Consider the following 19,270-nt stretch of genomic DNA (forward strand, 5'->3'; position numbering starts at 1 on the left):
GCCTGTAGGTGGGTGTGTTTAACAGAAGGAAGCAATGGGAACTTGCCTGTCAGCCAGCCTTTCGAGCTAATTAGCTCAGCATACAACAAAGATAAGTAAGCCTGAGAGGAGGGCCCCCTAAGGGGTCTTTAGATTCTGGGAAATGTCTGATTGGCAGATGTTAAAAGGGATTCTTTGGTAATCCAGTGCATCAATGAGCTGCACAAATTCAGTTCAGAACTGCAAGAATTCAGGCATGAGGACACTTTGTACAGCAGGCTCACACAGGCAGACCCGAGATGGACAGGACCTTGGAATCTCTGAGACACATCATTGCCCAAGTCTTGCCTCACAGAGACCCGGCTGTAGTCTTCAAAGACTGTAAGTATTGAAGGGGAAAAAGTTTTTTTTTTTTTCTTGTTGGAAAATAGTCTTAAACGTCTAGTCACATCTTATTGAACTGTGATTTCTTCTAAATCTCTGTAGTCGTGTGCTGTGGTCTAAGTGATAGTTAACTTGTTCCTGACTTCAGTCAGAGGAATGATTTCATTTTACCTTCAAGCATAAGTAAAAAAAAAAAACTCTGGGTTATGTTGAAGCAAGATTTCTTGCTGTTTATAAGTCCCTTCTTCTAAAATCTAAAACCAATCAAGTCTTAATGAACTTTTCCAGATGCTTTTTTAAATAAAGCAAGACTGACTGGAACTGAGATTAGAACGAAAACTCACTTGTAAGAGACAATAAAATACATCTACATGTTAACCTGTTTAATCTTTGACAATATGTCTTAGTGAAGTGAAATTGAGATTTTTATTTAAAAAACTGTGGCTTGAACAAAATTTATAAATTACCACTGAGCTCTTAAATTTTTGACAACAAATTACAATACTCTCGTTAAAAGCACAATAAAATGAGAAACCTCTCAAAGTCAGCAGCACACACTGACCAACCCTCCCCCCCACCCAAGTATGGCAACGTTATTTCAAAATCTTTTTTTAAAGATGATTATGGAAAATAATTCAATCAAGCTTTCCAATTCCAGCAATACTAGTAAACCATTTGTCATGTAACTTCGTTTCTGGAACCAATTTGATTTCCTGCTGCTGCAAAACAGACTCTCCTCACTTATATCTTATCTACAGTGGGTTTCATATTACAAAGGGCTTCTGAAATAGAACTTTGCTTTGGAACTGCCCAAAAGGTAAAATGCATATGGAATTTTTTTTCTAACTTCAATAGGTTACAGCTTTTCTCCTTGTGAATCTAGTTATGTTTGTCTCCATCAAAACATCAATGGTTTGGATTTTTGCTTTCTGATTACTGTTCCTTTCCAGATGTCCTTCTAGTTTATATTTCTCATATGTGAGAGGAAGAAAGAGAAATGTTGGGCCATTCTATTCCATAAATTTTTCCTCTTAGAAATTAAATTGTAACCAATCTACCCTCCAAGGCATAAAGTGAAAAATCTTTTCTTTCTTTCCTCTTTTTAAAAATATTGTCTTCAAGCATTAGTAGAGTCCTAATAAAAATCACTCCATCTTCCAGCCCAGCCTGGAGTCTATTCAGGCTTGGTATGTTTCTTTAAATGAAAAGACAAGGAAAGAATGTCTCTCTACTACAATAGCATTGAATTCCTCTTGATGGATAAAAGGGCTCTAGGGTTTCCCAAAGCTTTGGATAAACTGTATGGAACTTATGCTGAGGGTTTGGAGAGTTTCTACTCTCCAACAAAACGAAATAGCAGGAAGAAGTTTGAGATTACATGACCCACTCTTTAACCTGAGCTCAATTCCTGGAATGCTTACAGTTTATAAGAGAGAATAGAATTTTTAATGGGGTAATAATAAAGCATACATTAAACTCTGTCACCTGGACCTTTATTGAAAGACAAAAAGTGCCCTATTTTATATATTTCATTTATTAATATAAAAACTAAATATGACTACACAACATTTCTGCTTACCCTAGAGTACACTGTCACTGCCAATTGCTTGCCTAGCTTAGTGGATGTGAACGTTAAACTTCTGGTCCTCGTTCTTCTGGTTTTTCTAATCAGAAAGATTAAATCAGATGGCAAATTTCTATATAGGAGTTTTCATGGCACTGGAGAATTCAAACATTCACAATCCAGGTGGAGGGAATGGAAATGGATTTACTTTCTGGTGTAGGACATCAAAGGTTTGTGGGGGGGAGGGGAGGAGCTAAATCACGCCTAGGCAATGCTGCCTTCATGTGGCAGTTTGGCCTGTAGGTCTTTTTTATTTTGGCATACCAATAAGTGGCTGCCACCATACTTCTGCTGACAGTCTGTTAAAAGCTGCCCTGGTTTTGAATGGCAGGTTCTGAGTAGTCTCTTGGCCTTCTGCTCATTCCCTGGCTCCTCCCCTGCTACGCTCCTCCTCCAATCTCTTTCTGCCAGAAGGAAGTGATTGAGTACAGGAACATATCACTGCCAATTACTTAAGCGAAATTGCTACCTTGCTTTTCTACAAGATGAAAAGCTAATCCAAAAAAATTTCAAGCTCAGCCCTATTGAACAAAGGAGCATTATTAAAAAAAAAAAAAAAAAGGAAAGGTGTGCAAGCTTTTCTGAATTTTTCTTCTGTGAATGCAAAAGCACCTTCTTCTCACTTTACTCTTTGTATACACATACTGCAGGGAGTGGAAATAGTCACTGATTATTTTTTTTCTCCTCAGTTTCCTTTTGATTTGCTTACAAACAATCAAGAGTGACTGAGTTTTCTTTTCAAGTTGGTCAGAAAAAGGCACTCAGAGGTTTTTTTGTTTTGTTTTGTTTTGTTTTATTGGTCTTAGATGCATGTGCGAATAGTTATATTAATTTAAGGAAATAAACATTGAATGTTTTTCTCAGCCAAGGGCCCTTGCTTCAAATGACATATTACAATATATAAGTCTGTCATTTTATTTTAGACAAGGTGTTCATCTGGAAATTGTTGTGATTGCTTTTTATTTTCTCTTGAAAGGAAATGACTTCCATAACACTTTTTCTTCAGGTTTTTTTCTTAATTCACCTACCAAGTGAAAAAATGATTAAAAGAGGTTCTAAATATGGTGAGATCCTACTTGAAGTTTGTTTCTATAGGGTAACACAGTGGACATTCTCCACTACAAAACTGTCTCTGCTTCAGAAGAGTAGTACTGGATAGCTCCACACCATCAGACAGAATCTCTTTGCAATGAAAGTATGGCACATTTTTATGATGCCACCTTTTATTTATTTATTTATTTTTGCTGGTGGTAGGACTTGAACTCAGGGCCTAGGTGCTATCCCTGAGCCTCTTTGTGCTCAAAACTAACGTTCTACAACTTGAACCACAGCCCCACTTCCAGCTTTTTTGAGTAGTTAATTGGAGATAAGTCTCACGGGGACTTTACTGCCTGGTCTGACTACTCAGCCTCCTGAGTCGCTAGGATTACAGGCATAAGCCACTAATGCCTGACTTTGCCATCTATTCTTGGCTTTGTGAAACATCTTATTTCTTTTTCTTGTGTGATTTGCCACAGCAAAAGATAAACTGTCATAAAAACAGCTCCTATCTTCTCCTTCTAGGGACTGTGTGAACTTGTCATTTGCCCCTGTTTGACAGTACTTGAATGCTTTTTCTGAAGAAGCAACAATACTATTTCAAAATGGCTGCACTTCCGGATCCACAAGACACTTACCTCGCATTTTTGGGCTCTTCTTTTACCCATTTACTTGTAAGAATAGGACATTAAGTCTGCATCATGTGACAGGCACCGCCCTAGAACCATTGATTTTTCATAGCAAGATGATAGGTAATACTGTTACAGCAAAGTAGATATTATTGGTATTTAGAGATGAGAGAATTGATATTAATGGCAGTTAAGGTAGTTTCTCAAGGCCACACAACAAGTAAATAATGGAGGCAAGGTATAAATTCTGGCTTCACCTCCTTGCTTTTAGTAACTACAAGATGGTGCCTCTTAGAGTTGTGGGCCATGCTGTAAGCCTTGTAATGGCTGAAGCTGTTGGGGAAATGAAAGAAATGGACTCTCTTAGGTGTAGAGAGGAACCTATTAAGCAGTCACCTCTGAGCAGTGTGTGAGAGGAAAGTGCAAAGGGGAATGGTATTTTAAGGAAGGGAACTAATCTGTTCAATGGCAGATAAGAAATACACGTTGGGGAAGTCAGAAGGGCAGAGAAGGCAGTTTGACTGTTGCTAATATGCAGGCAGTCAGGAGCCAGTGAAGTTAGCCATGCTCTTAGCTTAGTTCTGTAAATTTCTGTCCTTATGTGCATTAGGGGCACGTTTATATTGACATCTGTTGGAGGTAACTTAGGTGTACTCTGAAGTTAAGGAGAATTGCCGTTTTTTTCTTAGCAAGAATCATTTGCCAACTCTGGCAAGATGTAAGATTTGTAAATACCACACATGCCTGTGTGGAGAGACCATTCTCACTGACTAAAGGCCAAAATCAAGAAAAACTGACTCAGATTGTTTAAACGTTATCTTGATTGCCATTGCTGTGTTGGTTCCTAAGTTAACTTTACAAAGTCAGCTTTACAAAGTGAAATGTTAGATTACATTAATATCTTCTCCAAATTTTATAATCAGAAAGTAGGATGGAACCCTTACTAAATATTACTCAAGTGGAAGTAAGTTTCTCTTTTATTTGGGGAAATATTTTTTTCTGTACAAGAAGTTTTGTAGGGCTGGGAAGGTGGCTCAGTGGTAGAGCGCTTGCCTTGCATGCATAAGGTCCTGGGTTCGATTCCTCAGCACCACATAAGCAGGAAAAAAAGCCAGAAGTGGTGCTGTGGCTCAAGTGGTAGAGTGCTAGCCTTGAGCTGAAGAGCTGAGGGACAGCGCCCAGGCCCAGAGTTCAGGCCCCACGACCGGACCCCCCCCCAAAAAAAAAGTTTTGTATATAGACACATGTATCATATAGGTGACTCTTCAAAGAGCATATTTTTACACTTTGAAAAAAAATTGGACCAACTATATAAGGCTATTAAAAATATTTTAGTAGTCATGAACTTAGTTATATGTGGCCTAAGCACAAGAATCCTTGAGTCAAGTACTTTTTTAAATCCATGCTTTTTAAGGTATCTATAAATTTGATGATACATTTATAGTTTTCACATTTCAAGAAAAGAATGGAATAGGATACAAGGGATGAAATTCCTTGTGCTTTAAAATCCTACATATATTGCGTTGCATTCCATTCAATAAATTAAACAACCAAAAGAAAAGAGTAAAAAATCCTCCATTCTTTTTTGAACTCATTTTAGAATAATGACCACATCTTAATTACAGTAAATTAAACTCTCATGATTTTACCATTGAACTAGCAGTGCCTGTTTTTATATAGAAGCCTATTCTAATACTGTTACTGTATTTATGAAAACATACAGTTATTTAGATTAATACTAAGAGAAAAATGGAGGCTTTGGTTCGGCTGTCAGTGACATAAGAGGTGTTCTCTTCTTTTCTCAGCAAGTAGTCTTTTGCCAGAAGTTAAGACTAATAGTCTCAGTCCGAAAGGAAAAATTTTCAAAATTGGAGTCACAATCACAATCACAATCACATAAAAGCCATACCAGTCCTGATGCATTTATTTCTCATAGAGATGCACATTTTAACAAACCAAAATAAAATGTATGATATGTCTTTCATCCTTTAAGACCAATATGGTAAGTCTTCATGGATTTCCATCTCACCAGAGGGCTATTTTTTTAAGCAGTTGAGATATGTTAGCCTGAACTCAACTTTAACAACTTCTGAAACTCATGTGTTAAGTTACAGCCTATAATAGGATACAGCTGCCTTAGGGTGAGTTTCTAAGTTATGATCTTTCTGTTTAAATGATACGGTTTTACTGATTATGTGCTACAGATTGATTTAAGAAATGTAAGACAACTTTAGAAGCCTTTCATAAAAGAATCATCTTTATTTAATACATTTCATATTGATATTTTAACCCCAAACTCTCTTCTTTTCTTCCAAGTTCAAATGCCCAAGTAGTTGAATCTGTGGCGATAGTTAAAACAATTCTATTTTAAAAGAAGGTTGAAAGTTGAACATTAACCACATAGACACTTATTATCCTCTCTATAGCTCTCTATGTTTTTCCTCTGGTGTCTATGGAATGTTGTTGGAGTTATGGTTTTGCTTTTTGCATTTTCATTGTGGTGCGATGATAATCAGTTGATCCCCATTTTGATCTCATCTCATTAAGCAGCTGTGGAAACCCATCATTAGTCACCATTCTGTTGGCACTTATGGCCTGTACTGCTTTGTTCACATTTCTCTGACATGGCTTTGCACTGCCTGCTAGTGTTTCTCCAGGGTGCTTTGGTAGACACCTTAGTTGTAAGTCTCAGAGAAGGGCTAGACCTTGTACTTTTTTCCAGTCCTATGTTGTCTTCTACAGGACAGGTGCACAGCAGTTATTTTCTGTCTATTGCATTATATTCCTCCCTCATGAAAAGGGGGGAAGGGTTTCCTATTGTCACGTATATTCTCTCTCTCCCTCTCTCCCTACCCCCTTCTCTCTTTTCTCGCTTCTCTCCTCTCCTCTTGCTTCTCTCATTTTGGTCCTGGGATTGAACTCAGAACTCAGAGCATGGGCACTATCCCTGAGCTTTTGTGCTCAAGGCTAGCATTCTATCACTTGAGCTACAGCCCCATTTCTGCCTTTTTTGGTGATTAATTAGAGTTGAGTCTCACAAGAAATGTATTTATTACCTTACTTATATAACAATAACTTCTCTATACATCACCTTGACAATAAAACATATTTGGGGGGGAGAAAAAAGTCTCACTGACTTTCCTGCCTGGGCTAGCTTCAAACAGTGATCCTCAAATCTCAGCCTTCTGAGTAGCTAGGATTATAGACATGAGCCACCAGTGCTCAGCTCAGATATCCTCTCTTTTATAATAAAATAAGCTTTGCCAGGGCTCTTCTAATTCTCACTAATTCACTGACATCATGATCACAGGCAAACTGCATGCAGGAATAAATTAACAGCCAAATAGACAGGAGAGAGCATGGAAGAGGGGGCCCTAAAGACAAACAGAGCTATATCAGGCAACTTAACCAGAGAGTTGCCTCTAGCTGGCCTTGCAAAACAGCTCTTATCCCATATACCACACTGGCACAGTGACTTAAATTACCAGTCCTAACATTCCTCTTCAGAACCTACCTCCAGATGTAGGTCACCAAGGGTCTGTTTATGAACAAATACTATCTGAGCCTGTACATACAATTTATTTATTTATTTAGACAGCTGTGGCAGGTATCGGGGAGTACTCTTAATATCACTATGTCCAGGAGAAGAAGATACTTTATATACCTAAAGTAATATGTACCCAGGTTCTCTCCTCCTCCTCCTCCTCCTCCTCCTCCTCCTCCTCCTCCTCCTCCTCCTCCTCCTCCTCCTCCTCCTCCTCCTCCTCCTCCTCCTCCTCCTCCTCCTCCTCCTGCTGCTGCTGCTGCTGCTGCTGCTGCTGCTGCTGCTGCTGCTGTTTGGTGTCTGGGCACTGCCGGTGAGCTCTTTTGCTCAAGGCTAGCACTCTGCGGCTTGAGCTATAGCTCTACTTCTGGATTTTCTGAGTAGTTTATTGAAGACAAGGCTAATGGACTTTCCTGCCAGGGCTAGCTTTGAACCATGATCCTCAGATCTCAGGCTCCTAAATAGCTAGGGTTACAAATGTAAACCACAGGAGCATGGCTCCAGATTTGCTGTTTTAACAAAGTAGAACTAACCAGCCAATCAACCAGTGTGGTTAATCCTTACTTAATTGTCTAAAATCAATGTTCCTACAAAGTCTCTTTAAATACAGTATAATGTCAGTGCCCAGTGATGTATAGGAGAGATACATACTTCCTGATTGGTAAATAGGTTACATCAGGTTTTTATTTTCTGCAGCTTTAGAGATTGATGATGTCATCTGACCCATGGTGCACATATAAACCACATATGAGAACTATGGAATGCCACTGCTGTTTAAGTGTGATATACCTAATCACTTTTTATTTTGCTTTTGTGATTCCTTCTTACTCCTTCATATTATTGTAAATATAAATTTTTTTTACTTAAATTCCACCCTCCTTTCCCCCACCAAAGAAAAGGATTTACACTTCAATTTTTTTTCAATTTCAAATTTTAGGGGTTAAAATCCATAAAAGAATAAATGGCATCCTATTTGCATATGTTGTAAAATCTCCTGAGAGATTAAGGAAAAAACACCCCAGGATCAAAGTTCCTTCAGGAAAATCCTTGGGGTTTGGGATAGAGGTGAAAGAAGAAAAGGGAAAGAAAACAAAAGAAGCACTACCAGCTCTCCAGCTGCTGAAGGAGCTAACACTGACTGAGAACACAACCATTCTTTCTGCTGGGAACAAAGCAGGACTCCAAGTTGCCTGGGTCTTGCTGTGCAGCTGTGGCTACCTTTAAAAGACTGCCCACACAAAAGCAAGTGGGGCCCAGGATTCCTACATGCACTACTGGACACACAAGCTGTGTCTGCAAGATTCCATTAGCCTGGTCTAAGCAAGGCTGAAGAAGGTTGCAAACATCTAGCTAGACTTGATTACTCAGTGCCCTGGGATTCAACCAAACCCAGCATAACACACAAAGGCACCTCACTTTTCAATTTATTTTTAATGAATCACAAAGGCATCTTATAGTGAGTTTGTCCCTTAAATAATTTGAAAGTCATTTTTCCTGTTTCTCCTCAACAAAATTAGGAAATCACATTGTTAAGAACAAGTTAATCGTGACTGAATTGCTAGAAAGCATTAATTAACTTTATTTTAACATATCACCTGCTAAGAGTAATTTAATTGAAGATTATATTTAAAATATTGCATAACATAAATCCATCTGTTTAGAGGTAAAAAAGCTATTTGAAAATATGGAAATCATCTTGGAAGCCTCTTAATGATTATGCTCAAATCACAGCCTTTCCAATTTGTCTCTAATTGTTTTTGGCAAGGAAAATTTTACCCACTAGAATTTTTCCTAGTGAAAGAATTATAAGAAATTGTGTTCCCCCCACTCTTGGCAGATTTATAGTAGGCATTTAAGATCTCTTTTTTTGTGGACTAATGGCTATCTTCTATGCAAGACTTCTATCAGGTTATTGAACTGAGCATTAAGCTATATTGTTTTTACTTTCCTGAGGCACATTCATTTATTAAGCATTAATGTAAAATAAAGGCTAAGTCCTCTGGAATTTTTGTTCATCGTATTGCCTTTAGCATCTATTAGAAAGTGAACAATTTGGGCAAAAAATCCATATTTAACCCTGAGGAATGTGACATTTCATCTATTTTCTGGCTATTCTGAAGTTTTGACTTTACCAATGAATGTTATCACACAAGCTATCTTTTTTTCCATATTTGAGCTCTTCATGTATCTTGGTGACAAATAGAACACTGTGTTCAATCAGAGAATCTTCAGACTATTTTTAGAATAATAATAGGGCTTCCAATCTAGAAACAGTTTCAAAGATGCAATAACAAACATATAATTATGCCTTTTCTTTTCTGTCTTTACCTACTATAATCACAAATAATAGATAACATGATAGTGCTTACCATGTGTGAATTTCTGACCATGTTTAATTTTAATCTTTAAAGCAATTCTATGATGTAGGCATTGAATGTCACAGATGAGGAACTGAGTCAGGGAACAGTTAGGTATCTTGCAATAGTCAAACCCAGACCATATGGCTCCAGAGAATGAGCTTTAAATCACTTAGTAAACTGCCTGCCTAATGATAAAATAGAGAGAGACAAGATTCAGCAGATAGTTTATTGTATATCAACTAGCACATATATAAAAAGAGTGTTCTATAATATACTCTGTAATCCACTGGGTATTTTAACTATCTATATCTCATTTCCCAAATGAAAACACAGGTCATGTTTTCCTATCAGTATCCCCATCATGTCCAACTTATAAATATGAAAATACAACTATTATAGATATATACAAATATGTAGTTGACATCTAGATGTAGATGACATATAGCTATCTACATATATGTAGTGTATATACAGACACTCAGCAAGCTCTGAAATTTTAGGGTGAATGTTCTCTCGGTATATAAATGCTGATGTCCTTCTCTGACAAGGCCAGGATTCTTCGTTTGCGGAAGGAGAACTCTTGGTTGCTTCATCTCCTAGACACTCCTCATGAGTTGTTCGCCCATGCTCCTCTTAGAGGAACATTTTACCTTGAACTTTAGAGGAACATTTTACCTTGAACTTTCCACGTGTGCAGAAACAAGTACACTTTCTCTGAGTCTGAGTCCTTCCTTTTGGCTCCACTTATTCATGGTAGACCCATCAACTATAGATAGCATATATACCACGTTACGCCATAACAGAGGGAAAAGAAGTCTGTATTCCTGCTTTTGTCTCCCTCCTGGGTCAAGCTGTCACACTAAGGCAATGATGTTATGTCCAATTACAAAATGAAGCTAAGCAACTTCACTGTTTTTTGTCAAGTCCAATCTCTTTCTTAATGGCAACCTTTCCTATCACTCCCACTGGAGAGTGAAAAATGGCTCCCACCACCCTTTTAGATTCCCTGGCTAGGCTATGAACCAAGATGATAAAAATCCAGATTAATGGGAGAAAAACTGTATTTAATGACAGATGTATGCAAGATCTTCCCACAAAATATGAGACTTGAATAAAGGTCAGATAATTGAGGTTTACCTAGCTCCCTAAATTATGGGAAGGAACAGGGGCTTGGGGCTTCTAGGTAGAGACATGTTATTTGAATGTGATACGGGAATGTATGATGAATAAAATGTATGTTTCATGCAGATTCAACAGTTTCTCCAATATCTCAGAACAAACCTCAAATAACAGGTCATCTTCTGTGATCCTATTTGATTTGAGTTAGGACCACTGAATTCTTTTGGAAGACACATCTTCTGGCAGATAAGAATAGTTCAGAAAAAGCCTGGATCTGCATCTAACAGGTCTCAAGTGCAATCACTTTAAAGCAATCAATAATAAAGTGTTATATTTTGGGGTGGCAACTCCTGGATTCCTTCACTATGAATGCAATTCTTTATTAGCTTGTATCAATTGTATAAACTAGTGAGTGACATTGTGGTATTTTCATATAATCATATAGTATATATTGATTTTATCTACTGCTTTGTTTGGCCTTTAGTATCTGCCCTTATTTCTCCCCTTCTCCTTTTCTAACAATTTCATTTTGCAATATTTCAAAAGTAAAGTATTTAAGTATAGTAATAAAGAAGAAGGAAAGAGAGATGGAAGGAAGGAAAGAAAGAAAGAAAAGAAAGAAAAAGAAGGAAAGAAAGGAAAGAAGGATCAAAGAAGGAAGGAAGGAAATAAAAGAAAGAGAAAAAGAAGGAAAGGAAAGAAGGAAGCAAAGAAGGAAGGAAGGAGGGAAGGAAAGAAGGAAAGAAGGAAATAAAAGAAAGAGAAAAAGAAGGAAAGGAAAGAAGGAAGGAAGGAGGGAGGGAAGGAAGGAAGGGGGAAAGGAAGGAAGGAAGGAAGAAGGGAAGGAAGGAAAGAAGGAAGGAAGAAAGGAAACTACATCTCCAATAAGGATGACAGAGAAAGTAATTAGGTTACTTATAGGATTAACTAGCAAGTTAAAAATAAGTAAAGACAAAATATTTGTACTTGGGTAATAAAAAATAGGAAAGAGAGAACAAAAGAGAGAGAAAGCAACTTAGGAGAGTCAAAAAGTATATGGGGTAGAAATATTAGAAATAATAGTGAAGGAAAATACAATAAAAGCAGATAAAGAAGACTATATATGTATATATGTCAAGATTTCTTTTCTGTTGAGGAGGATGAAAATCTTTTCCTTTTGTTTCTAGGCCTGTTGTTTTGCACTCTAACTGTTATGGAGGTAAGGGGACATTGAATCATTTTCTCTTTGAGCTATTTGCTGACTTGCTGTTTAGGCACATTAGCTCCTATGGCCAGCTGCTGGTTAAATTACTGTCAGTAGCCTTTGTATGCAATCCAGCTCAAGCCTCTTCATCAGCTGAACTGGAGCACTGTCTGTTTAGCTATCATCTCACACCAGAGGTGCTCAGCCTGTGCATGCATAGGTATGGAAATTGCCCGAGCAATGGTGTCATTGCCACTAATAGTTTTTAGAGATGTGAAATTATAGGAAGGAATCAAACAAAAAAGCAATCTGTGCTGAGATGGTGAGGCGTAGGCACTGAATGAACCCGTGCGTCCTGACCATGTCTGTCTTTGTCCCAGGGCCCCTCTTCAAATGCACATGCAGCTAACTTTCCCTCCTCAGAGTTCAGGCTGTAGTTGCCAAGTAATAAACACCCTTCTTCAGTATGGCTACCCTTTCCCACCTTGGAGAGTTGTGTCTCTGGCTCTGCATCCAAGTCACAATTACTTTCTTTCATCTACACTGATCCTTGCTGTGGTGACTGGCTTAGCTAGTGCAAAGTGGAGCTATTTGAGGCTTGGCTATGTAAGAATGGGTAGGTTTTGGCTCCCCACAGCCAAAATGATTATAGTACATGTCTCTTTAAGGTGATTCCCCACCCACAGAGCAGGCTAGAAAACACTGACAGACCATTCTCCAGCATATGCTTGCTCTGTAGATTGCAGATCTCCCATCATAAACAGTATTTTTGTAGCGTGTTAAACTGTGAGCCTATAGAGCTCATGAAAGTTCTCTTTTTCTCTTTCCTGAAGCCCAAGTGAGGAGAGTTCCCTTCCCTTCCTCCATTTGCTACCATTTGGTTTACTGCCTGTTTCTCTACAACTCTAAAGTTCAGTATCTTTGGATTTCACCTGTTCTCTGCTTATACTGATTAGGGTTGTACTCCCATGTATTTCCACACGACACCCCTCTCCCTAAAAGCAAGCATCCCAAGTTTTGTTTCAGACTTGTTGAGACATTGGAAAGTGATGTGTCTCTAACCTGTCACCTTTCCACCTCCTTACATAATTCTTCAGTGAAAGCATAACTATTTATCTTTTTTTCTGTTTAATACCATACTTGCTCCTTTGACAGCACAGCTTCTCTGCCATCCCCCCGCCCCCCATCTAAATCTCATTCCAAGAATGCAACTCAGGCTTTCCTCCTAGCTCAATTTTTCTTGACATTCTCAGCCCACATTTTCCTACTTTTGCCCTTGTGCTTATTTAATTACTACGCCACAATTTTTAAAGCTTTAAATATTACTTTAACATCTTCTCTGTTCTACAATTTAGCACTCTAATATTTCGTTCACTAATTATATGATGACTATATTATTTCTCCAGACAGATTATAGATGTCTGTGGGGAGAGACCTATCTTGAATGTACTTACTACTTTATTTTATCAAGGTCAGGAGTGATACACAGACTGTAACAGTGCCTCATTGATGGTTAATTATGGTGTTCTGTTCTACTGATCCTAGGAGCTATTTTCAAACATTTTCAGCAGAGCATTACAGGCTGTTCACATAAATGAATTAGAGTTGGCATTGGAGACAAATGGACTAATCATCCCCATTTAGCATTTTCCTAAGCCACAGTTACTTTAAATGTACCACTCAAGTGAACAAGTGGCCACTCTGACTAGGTACCTGGTCTGACTAGGCTTTTTATCTTTTGGCCCTCTTGTATATCTCTATTTGGACATAGATGCTACCATCAGAGACAGGCTTTGTGGGCACTACAAAGATTCATACATAAAACCTCCTATCAAAGAAAAAAGATTTGTTTACATGAGTCATAGAGCTTCACTTATTTTCTTTTTCCCCCATTTTTTTTTCAGGTAAGGGGTAGGTTTATTCAGTAGACTTGCTGGGACCAGACGAGGTTGGCACTCCACTTGGCTGGCAAAAGAGAGAGGAAAGAGAGAGGAAAGAGAGAGGAAAGAGAAAAAAGAGCTAGAAAAGAGTAGAGAGAGCAGAGAGAGCAAGAAAAGAACAGAGAGAGAGAGAGCAGAGAGAGCTAGAAAAAGGCAGAGAGAGAGAGGTAGAGAGAGAGCAGAGAGAGCTAGAAAAGAACAGAGAGAGCTAGGTAGCAGAGAGAGCTAGAATAGAACAGAGAGAGAGAGAGAGGGAAAGAGAAAGAGAGAGAGAGAGAGTCTGGGCCTGGGCTAGCCCCCCATTTTTTAAATCAAGTAGTTGTACAAAGGAGTTTCATTTTGACATGCCCATTGATGCATGCAACATATCTTAATTAGAGTCACCTCTTCATTACTGTCCCCCCTCCCCGCCCTCATTCCCCAAACCCATCTCACCAAGTTTCATGTTCCATTTTCACATGGGTACTTATTTTTTAAAATCATATTCATGCTTCTTCTCCCTCTCTGCAGTGGGGGCCACATCCTAGACAAGGACTTGGTTTAAATTTTTGTCATTCATCTTTTTAAGTATATATTAATTGTTCAAATTCAGGTGCAGCTACAACTGTTCAGGTATGTGGAGTGTTCTTAGTTTACAAATACTGCATTCAATGACTGCTTCTAGGCAAATAGCTTTGGGCTAGATATGAAGGAATCTACAGCAAAGAATGAACCAAAGTCTTTGCCCTCTAGATTCTCAGTCTGCTGTGAGTTAAGTCGCAGAAAACTGTACTCTATTAGATGAATTGTTACCACAAGGCATTAAACTCTTCTGGCCAGAAAGAAGTCCAGCCAAGTCTGACTTGATAAATTTAGCCAGGAGCACCATATCCATTTTATTAGCATGGTTTATAGGAGATTAAGTGCTAAGACTCAGGGACGCTAATGGAATAAGAGCTCAGAAAAGGAGATGTATGTGAACTATAGTCAGTGAGTTTGGCATGATGGGGGGGGGGCGGTGTTTCTTCTGAAGTGTAGGAGTAAATTGAAGGGCAGGAGAGGGGAGGGGCAGAAATACACTCCAGGTAGGAGGGAAAACTTAAACTAAGATACAGATAACAAATAAGCCCCATGTGTTTGAAGACAAGAAAAGAGAATCCTGGCTGGTGCCAGTGTAGGATTTCTACTGGTGGGGGTCAAAGGTTAAGTAGCCAAGGTATTCCGCATTGTTGATGTCTTCATTGGTTAGCTGAGAAAACCTTAATGCTGAACTTGCATTAGGAGGGAGAAAATATAAATCTCATTCATAAGAGACCTGACAAGGGATCTAATTACTTCTCTGAAAACTTATTCAGGTTCAAATTTCAAAACACATTGAAGAAGATGGTCATCTCAATGCCTACATAGCAAATTATCTTGTTGATTTGTGTACTATTTATTTATAACTTGTCTTCAAGATTTACAATCCAAGGCAAGGAGGTAGCTGAAGAAGGGGGATCTTCCATGTCAATAACATTTACTCTTAGATATTATAAGATTATCACAACCACAAGAAGTAAGTATGTCATGTTGTTATTCCTAAGGATCTTCCAACAATTTTCTTGTTACTTCTTCCCACAACCCTAGCCTCAGCCATTTGATGTTCTATATCTTCTTCACAATTTTGTCTGTTAAACAGCAGTTACTGTGACAAAAGATGAATAGTGTTGAGCACTTAAAGTGCTGTTTCTTTTATCCAGACTCCAGCACCAGCTAGATTGCTCCCATGTGCTTTTTCCAGGTCTCCAGCACGGTGTCATTACTACCCTCACATCTCTTGTCAGATTCACCAGATGACTGGTTTATCATGTCCTGGCTGGGGATAAAAGCCTTTTCCTTCAGTATCTATTGCAAGAGATTAGAAACTTCAAAAGGAGCATTACTAAACTTCAAGAGAAATAATGCAGAGCTAAGACTGATATGTGTTCTAGACCATAGCTTCCTGGTATAGGTACTGGGCACAGCTAGGTAGACAGTCCTGACTTTGCCTTTTCCTTATGATTCTTTGCCTAGGAAGTTAGTTTATTTTATATTTGTTTATTTAATATTTATTGACATGTCCTTGTAATCCTCTTGAGACCCCGATCTGTAACAATCCCTCCTAAACCACATGGCTGGTGGATATTTCTACCACTGCTATGACTACAGCAGGGTGTTGCTGAAGATTGATCGTGAAACTATACATTCACATGAGCGCAGACTATCATTAAAGACTACAGTTCTGGGCAGGAATGATCTCACATTACTTATGTAAAAAAGTACATATGTGAGCCTTTGTTTTACTTGACTCTGTCAAGAACAGATGTCAGAAAAATGGATAATGTGAAAAAGGAAGTGAAAAAATGTTTGTGTAGAGCTCTCTATGCCTACTCTATCAATAGTCTCACAAATGCAACATGCCTTGTATCTCTTTGATGGCATTCTAATACCTGATTAATATTCATTACCCTCCTATTATGTCCCAGAATTGTGGGAAAAGTTGTATAATTCCTCCATACAAGGCCTCTAGTAGAAGGAGACAGGCATGAAAAGAGTTCTGTTCTATTTTATTCTATTCTATTCTGGGATAACTTAGGATGAGCAAAGAAGATAGACTAGACACACAAACAGACCTACATTAAACATCCCATCTTACATTTTGTAATTCCATAATTACACCTTGACCTTCTTCATTTCTGATTTGTAAATTGTGAATGAGAAGACTTCAAGGGAGAACCAGCAGGATTAAGTGAGAACACATACAGCATATTTGTACATAGGAGAGATGGGAGCAGTCACTTCTTTCTACAGTAGGGCTTCTTAGACTTCAGTTGTATCCAATTTCTTAAGAATCTTTTTAAAATAAAAATTTGGGCGGCTGGGAAGGTGACTCAGTGGTAGAGTGCTTGCCTTGCATGCCTGAGGCTCTGGGTTCGATTCCTCAGCATCACATAAGCAAAAAGAAAAAAGCCGGAAGTGGTGCTGTGGCTCAAGTGGTAGAGGGCTAGCCTTGAGCTGAAGAGCTGAGGGACAGCGCCCAGGCCCAGAGTTAAGGCCCCATGACTGGACCACCCCCCAATAAATAAATAAATAAAAATTTGGTAATAGGTTTTAGATTGGGCATGGAGGGCTGGATTTATAGCAAATTCCCAGGTATTAATCATCCTTGGTGTCTGCCCTTTCATTAGCAAGAGTTCAGAGATTTCTTTTTTCATTGCTTCTGTTTTTATTTGTAAGGAATAGATGCTGGAAATGAATCTTGGAAAATGAGTAGTTTCCATACATCCAAGAAGATATTGGGCAGTAGAAAGGCATTGCCACGGGATGAAAGCAGATATGAGTATTGCCAATGCTATAGGAATCACAGGGGCAATGAACAGCCAGACAATGAACTTGGAGAAAAGAAAATGAATAGATTAGAATCTTCTATGCCTTGTCAAGGAGTTATTTATGCCACAGGTAATGAAGGAATCACAGAAGAATTTTAAGATCTGAAGGATCTGATGAGCTATGCAATTTAAATGTTACTCTGGAAACACTGGGAAGATTGATTGGATGATAGATGACCAGAATCGCGAGGGTTTTGTGAATCACTTAGTGAGCTAATATGATCTGGGCTAATGCAGCACAATATTAGTTTGGACCAAGAAGCAATGATACCTGTGGGAGACAAAAACGTATGCATTAATTAGATATGGAGAGGAAATGAAGATATGGGTTACTTTAAGATTTATGATTAGTGAGTATGTCAATGTGTTGATGATGACATCAATTTCCAAGGAATTTAGAAGGAAGGAAAGAATCTATGGAAATATTTTGAATTTGTATACCATGCAACTAGAAGTATCGATTACTAAAGTCTGATTTAAAGCAGAGAAGTTTGGGAGCTGTTGTTGAGTTTATGATACATACCATAGAGATAGGAGGACCCACCACTCCAGGAGAACAGCAGAGAGAAACAAGAGAAAGCAAAACAAGGTTCTCATGGATACAAACATGAAGAATGAGCAGAGGAAGAGAAATCCATGTAATACCTACAAGAAATTATTAGAGAGACTCATAATCAGGGAGAAGTATGGTCATATAAAATCATGTACAAATATGAGAATGTAGCATATTGTTTCTAGAAGATTGGCTACACTGAGAAAATGTTAATAATGAGTAATCAGAAATAGTTCCAAGATTGTTTCATTTAACATTTTTGTGTATTTATTCATTAAGTCATTGTCTTAAGCATACTTACAGAAGTTTGAAAATACTAAATAAAGAGGAAACACTTGAAAATGAATCAAGAGAACTAAGAGAATAATTGCCAGGAGAAGCAGCATCACAATTCATTTGAGACTGCAGGAATGAAGGTGGAGCTGGACACTTTCACAGAGGTATCCTTGTATATAGAGATGACAATAACACCTCATGGAAGGTGGAGTCATTAAGTGTGTGCAGCTAAATGCTAAACTGCAGTGAAGGATAGCCTCATACTATTCACCATTTTTCTCAGAGCACCTGTCCCTCTGCTCATATTTTCTTTGAGATGTCCATATAGCTTGCTGATGATACCTCAAAAAAAAGGCACATGTGTTTCATAAATACCTCATCATCTGATACACCAATCTTTGAGATTTCAAACAGCAAGTTGGCCTTTATCCCTCCTCACTCTATTTGTCTGTTTTTGTAGTCAATAAGAGTAGGTAGAGATGGAAAGATGGATGGTGTGTGTGCAGACCCATATGTTGGACTTCTTAAGGGTGATGACATCTGTGGTACCATCAAAGAAATCTTCTGAAGTTGCAGAGCAAAAATTTTGAAAGTTGTAGCTTTTATTTATACAGAATTACTACTTAAGGCATGCCTTCAAATTCTGTAATCCAAGGAGCTGTTTATGCCAAAAATTCTTCCGGTCATGTTATCTAATCATGATTTCTCTGCTTCCTATATTTTAGTTCTCAACTTAATCTCATTCAGTGATAAATGGAATTAAAATAGGAAGCTAATGGCCCTTGATGACTAGCAGAGCAGCAGGCCACTGGCTACATTTCAGGGTTCAAACTTCAGAACATCTCTGCTGAATTCGGAAGGTCAACTGCAAGTAGAGACACAAATCAGTCAGTTCATATATCACTGTTTCCTCAGAAGTGGGAAGGAGAAAGGGGCTGGGGACAGAAATATGGTTTACAATCTGAACATTCTATTTTCAGTTACAGAAACAGGTGGAAAGTTTTGTTTCAATATTTATAAATGAAATTAAAGGCTCTACAGTGACCACGTTTCAATATGATCCCTTGCATATGTATTTTACTCATTTTATATAGTCTTTGATCATGTGATAGTCTCTCAATTTTTTAAATTCTAACCAGTCATTTATAACACAGAATGGCACCATGTAGGTGATCAGTGATGTGAGCTAGGATGTAAAAGACACCAGTGCTTTATTAACAGCTCAGAAAATGATAACCCAATGTTTTTGACTCCA

At 38.2% G+C, this 19,270-nt stretch overlaps 1 protein-coding gene across 1 annotated transcript in view; it reads left to right on the forward strand.

Annotated features, from left to right (window-relative positions):
- Positions 1–19,270, forward strand: part of Lix1 (limb and CNS expressed 1) — a 56,443-nt gene continuing 37,173 nt past the window's right edge. The window contains exon 1 of the mRNA XM_070030946.1: positions 1–360. Coding sequence (XP_069887047.1) covers positions 279–360 — 82 coding nt within the window. The 5' untranslated portion in view covers positions 1–278. The remainder of the gene's footprint in view (positions 361–19,270) is intronic.

Source organism: Dipodomys merriami, unplaced genomic scaffold, assembly GCF_024711535.1.
Source record: "Dipodomys merriami isolate MVZ:Mamm:240054 unplaced genomic scaffold, mDipMer1.0.p SCAF_20, whole genome shotgun sequence".
NCBI classification, from domain to species: domain Eukaryota; kingdom Metazoa; phylum Chordata; class Mammalia; order Rodentia; family Heteromyidae; genus Dipodomys; species Dipodomys merriami.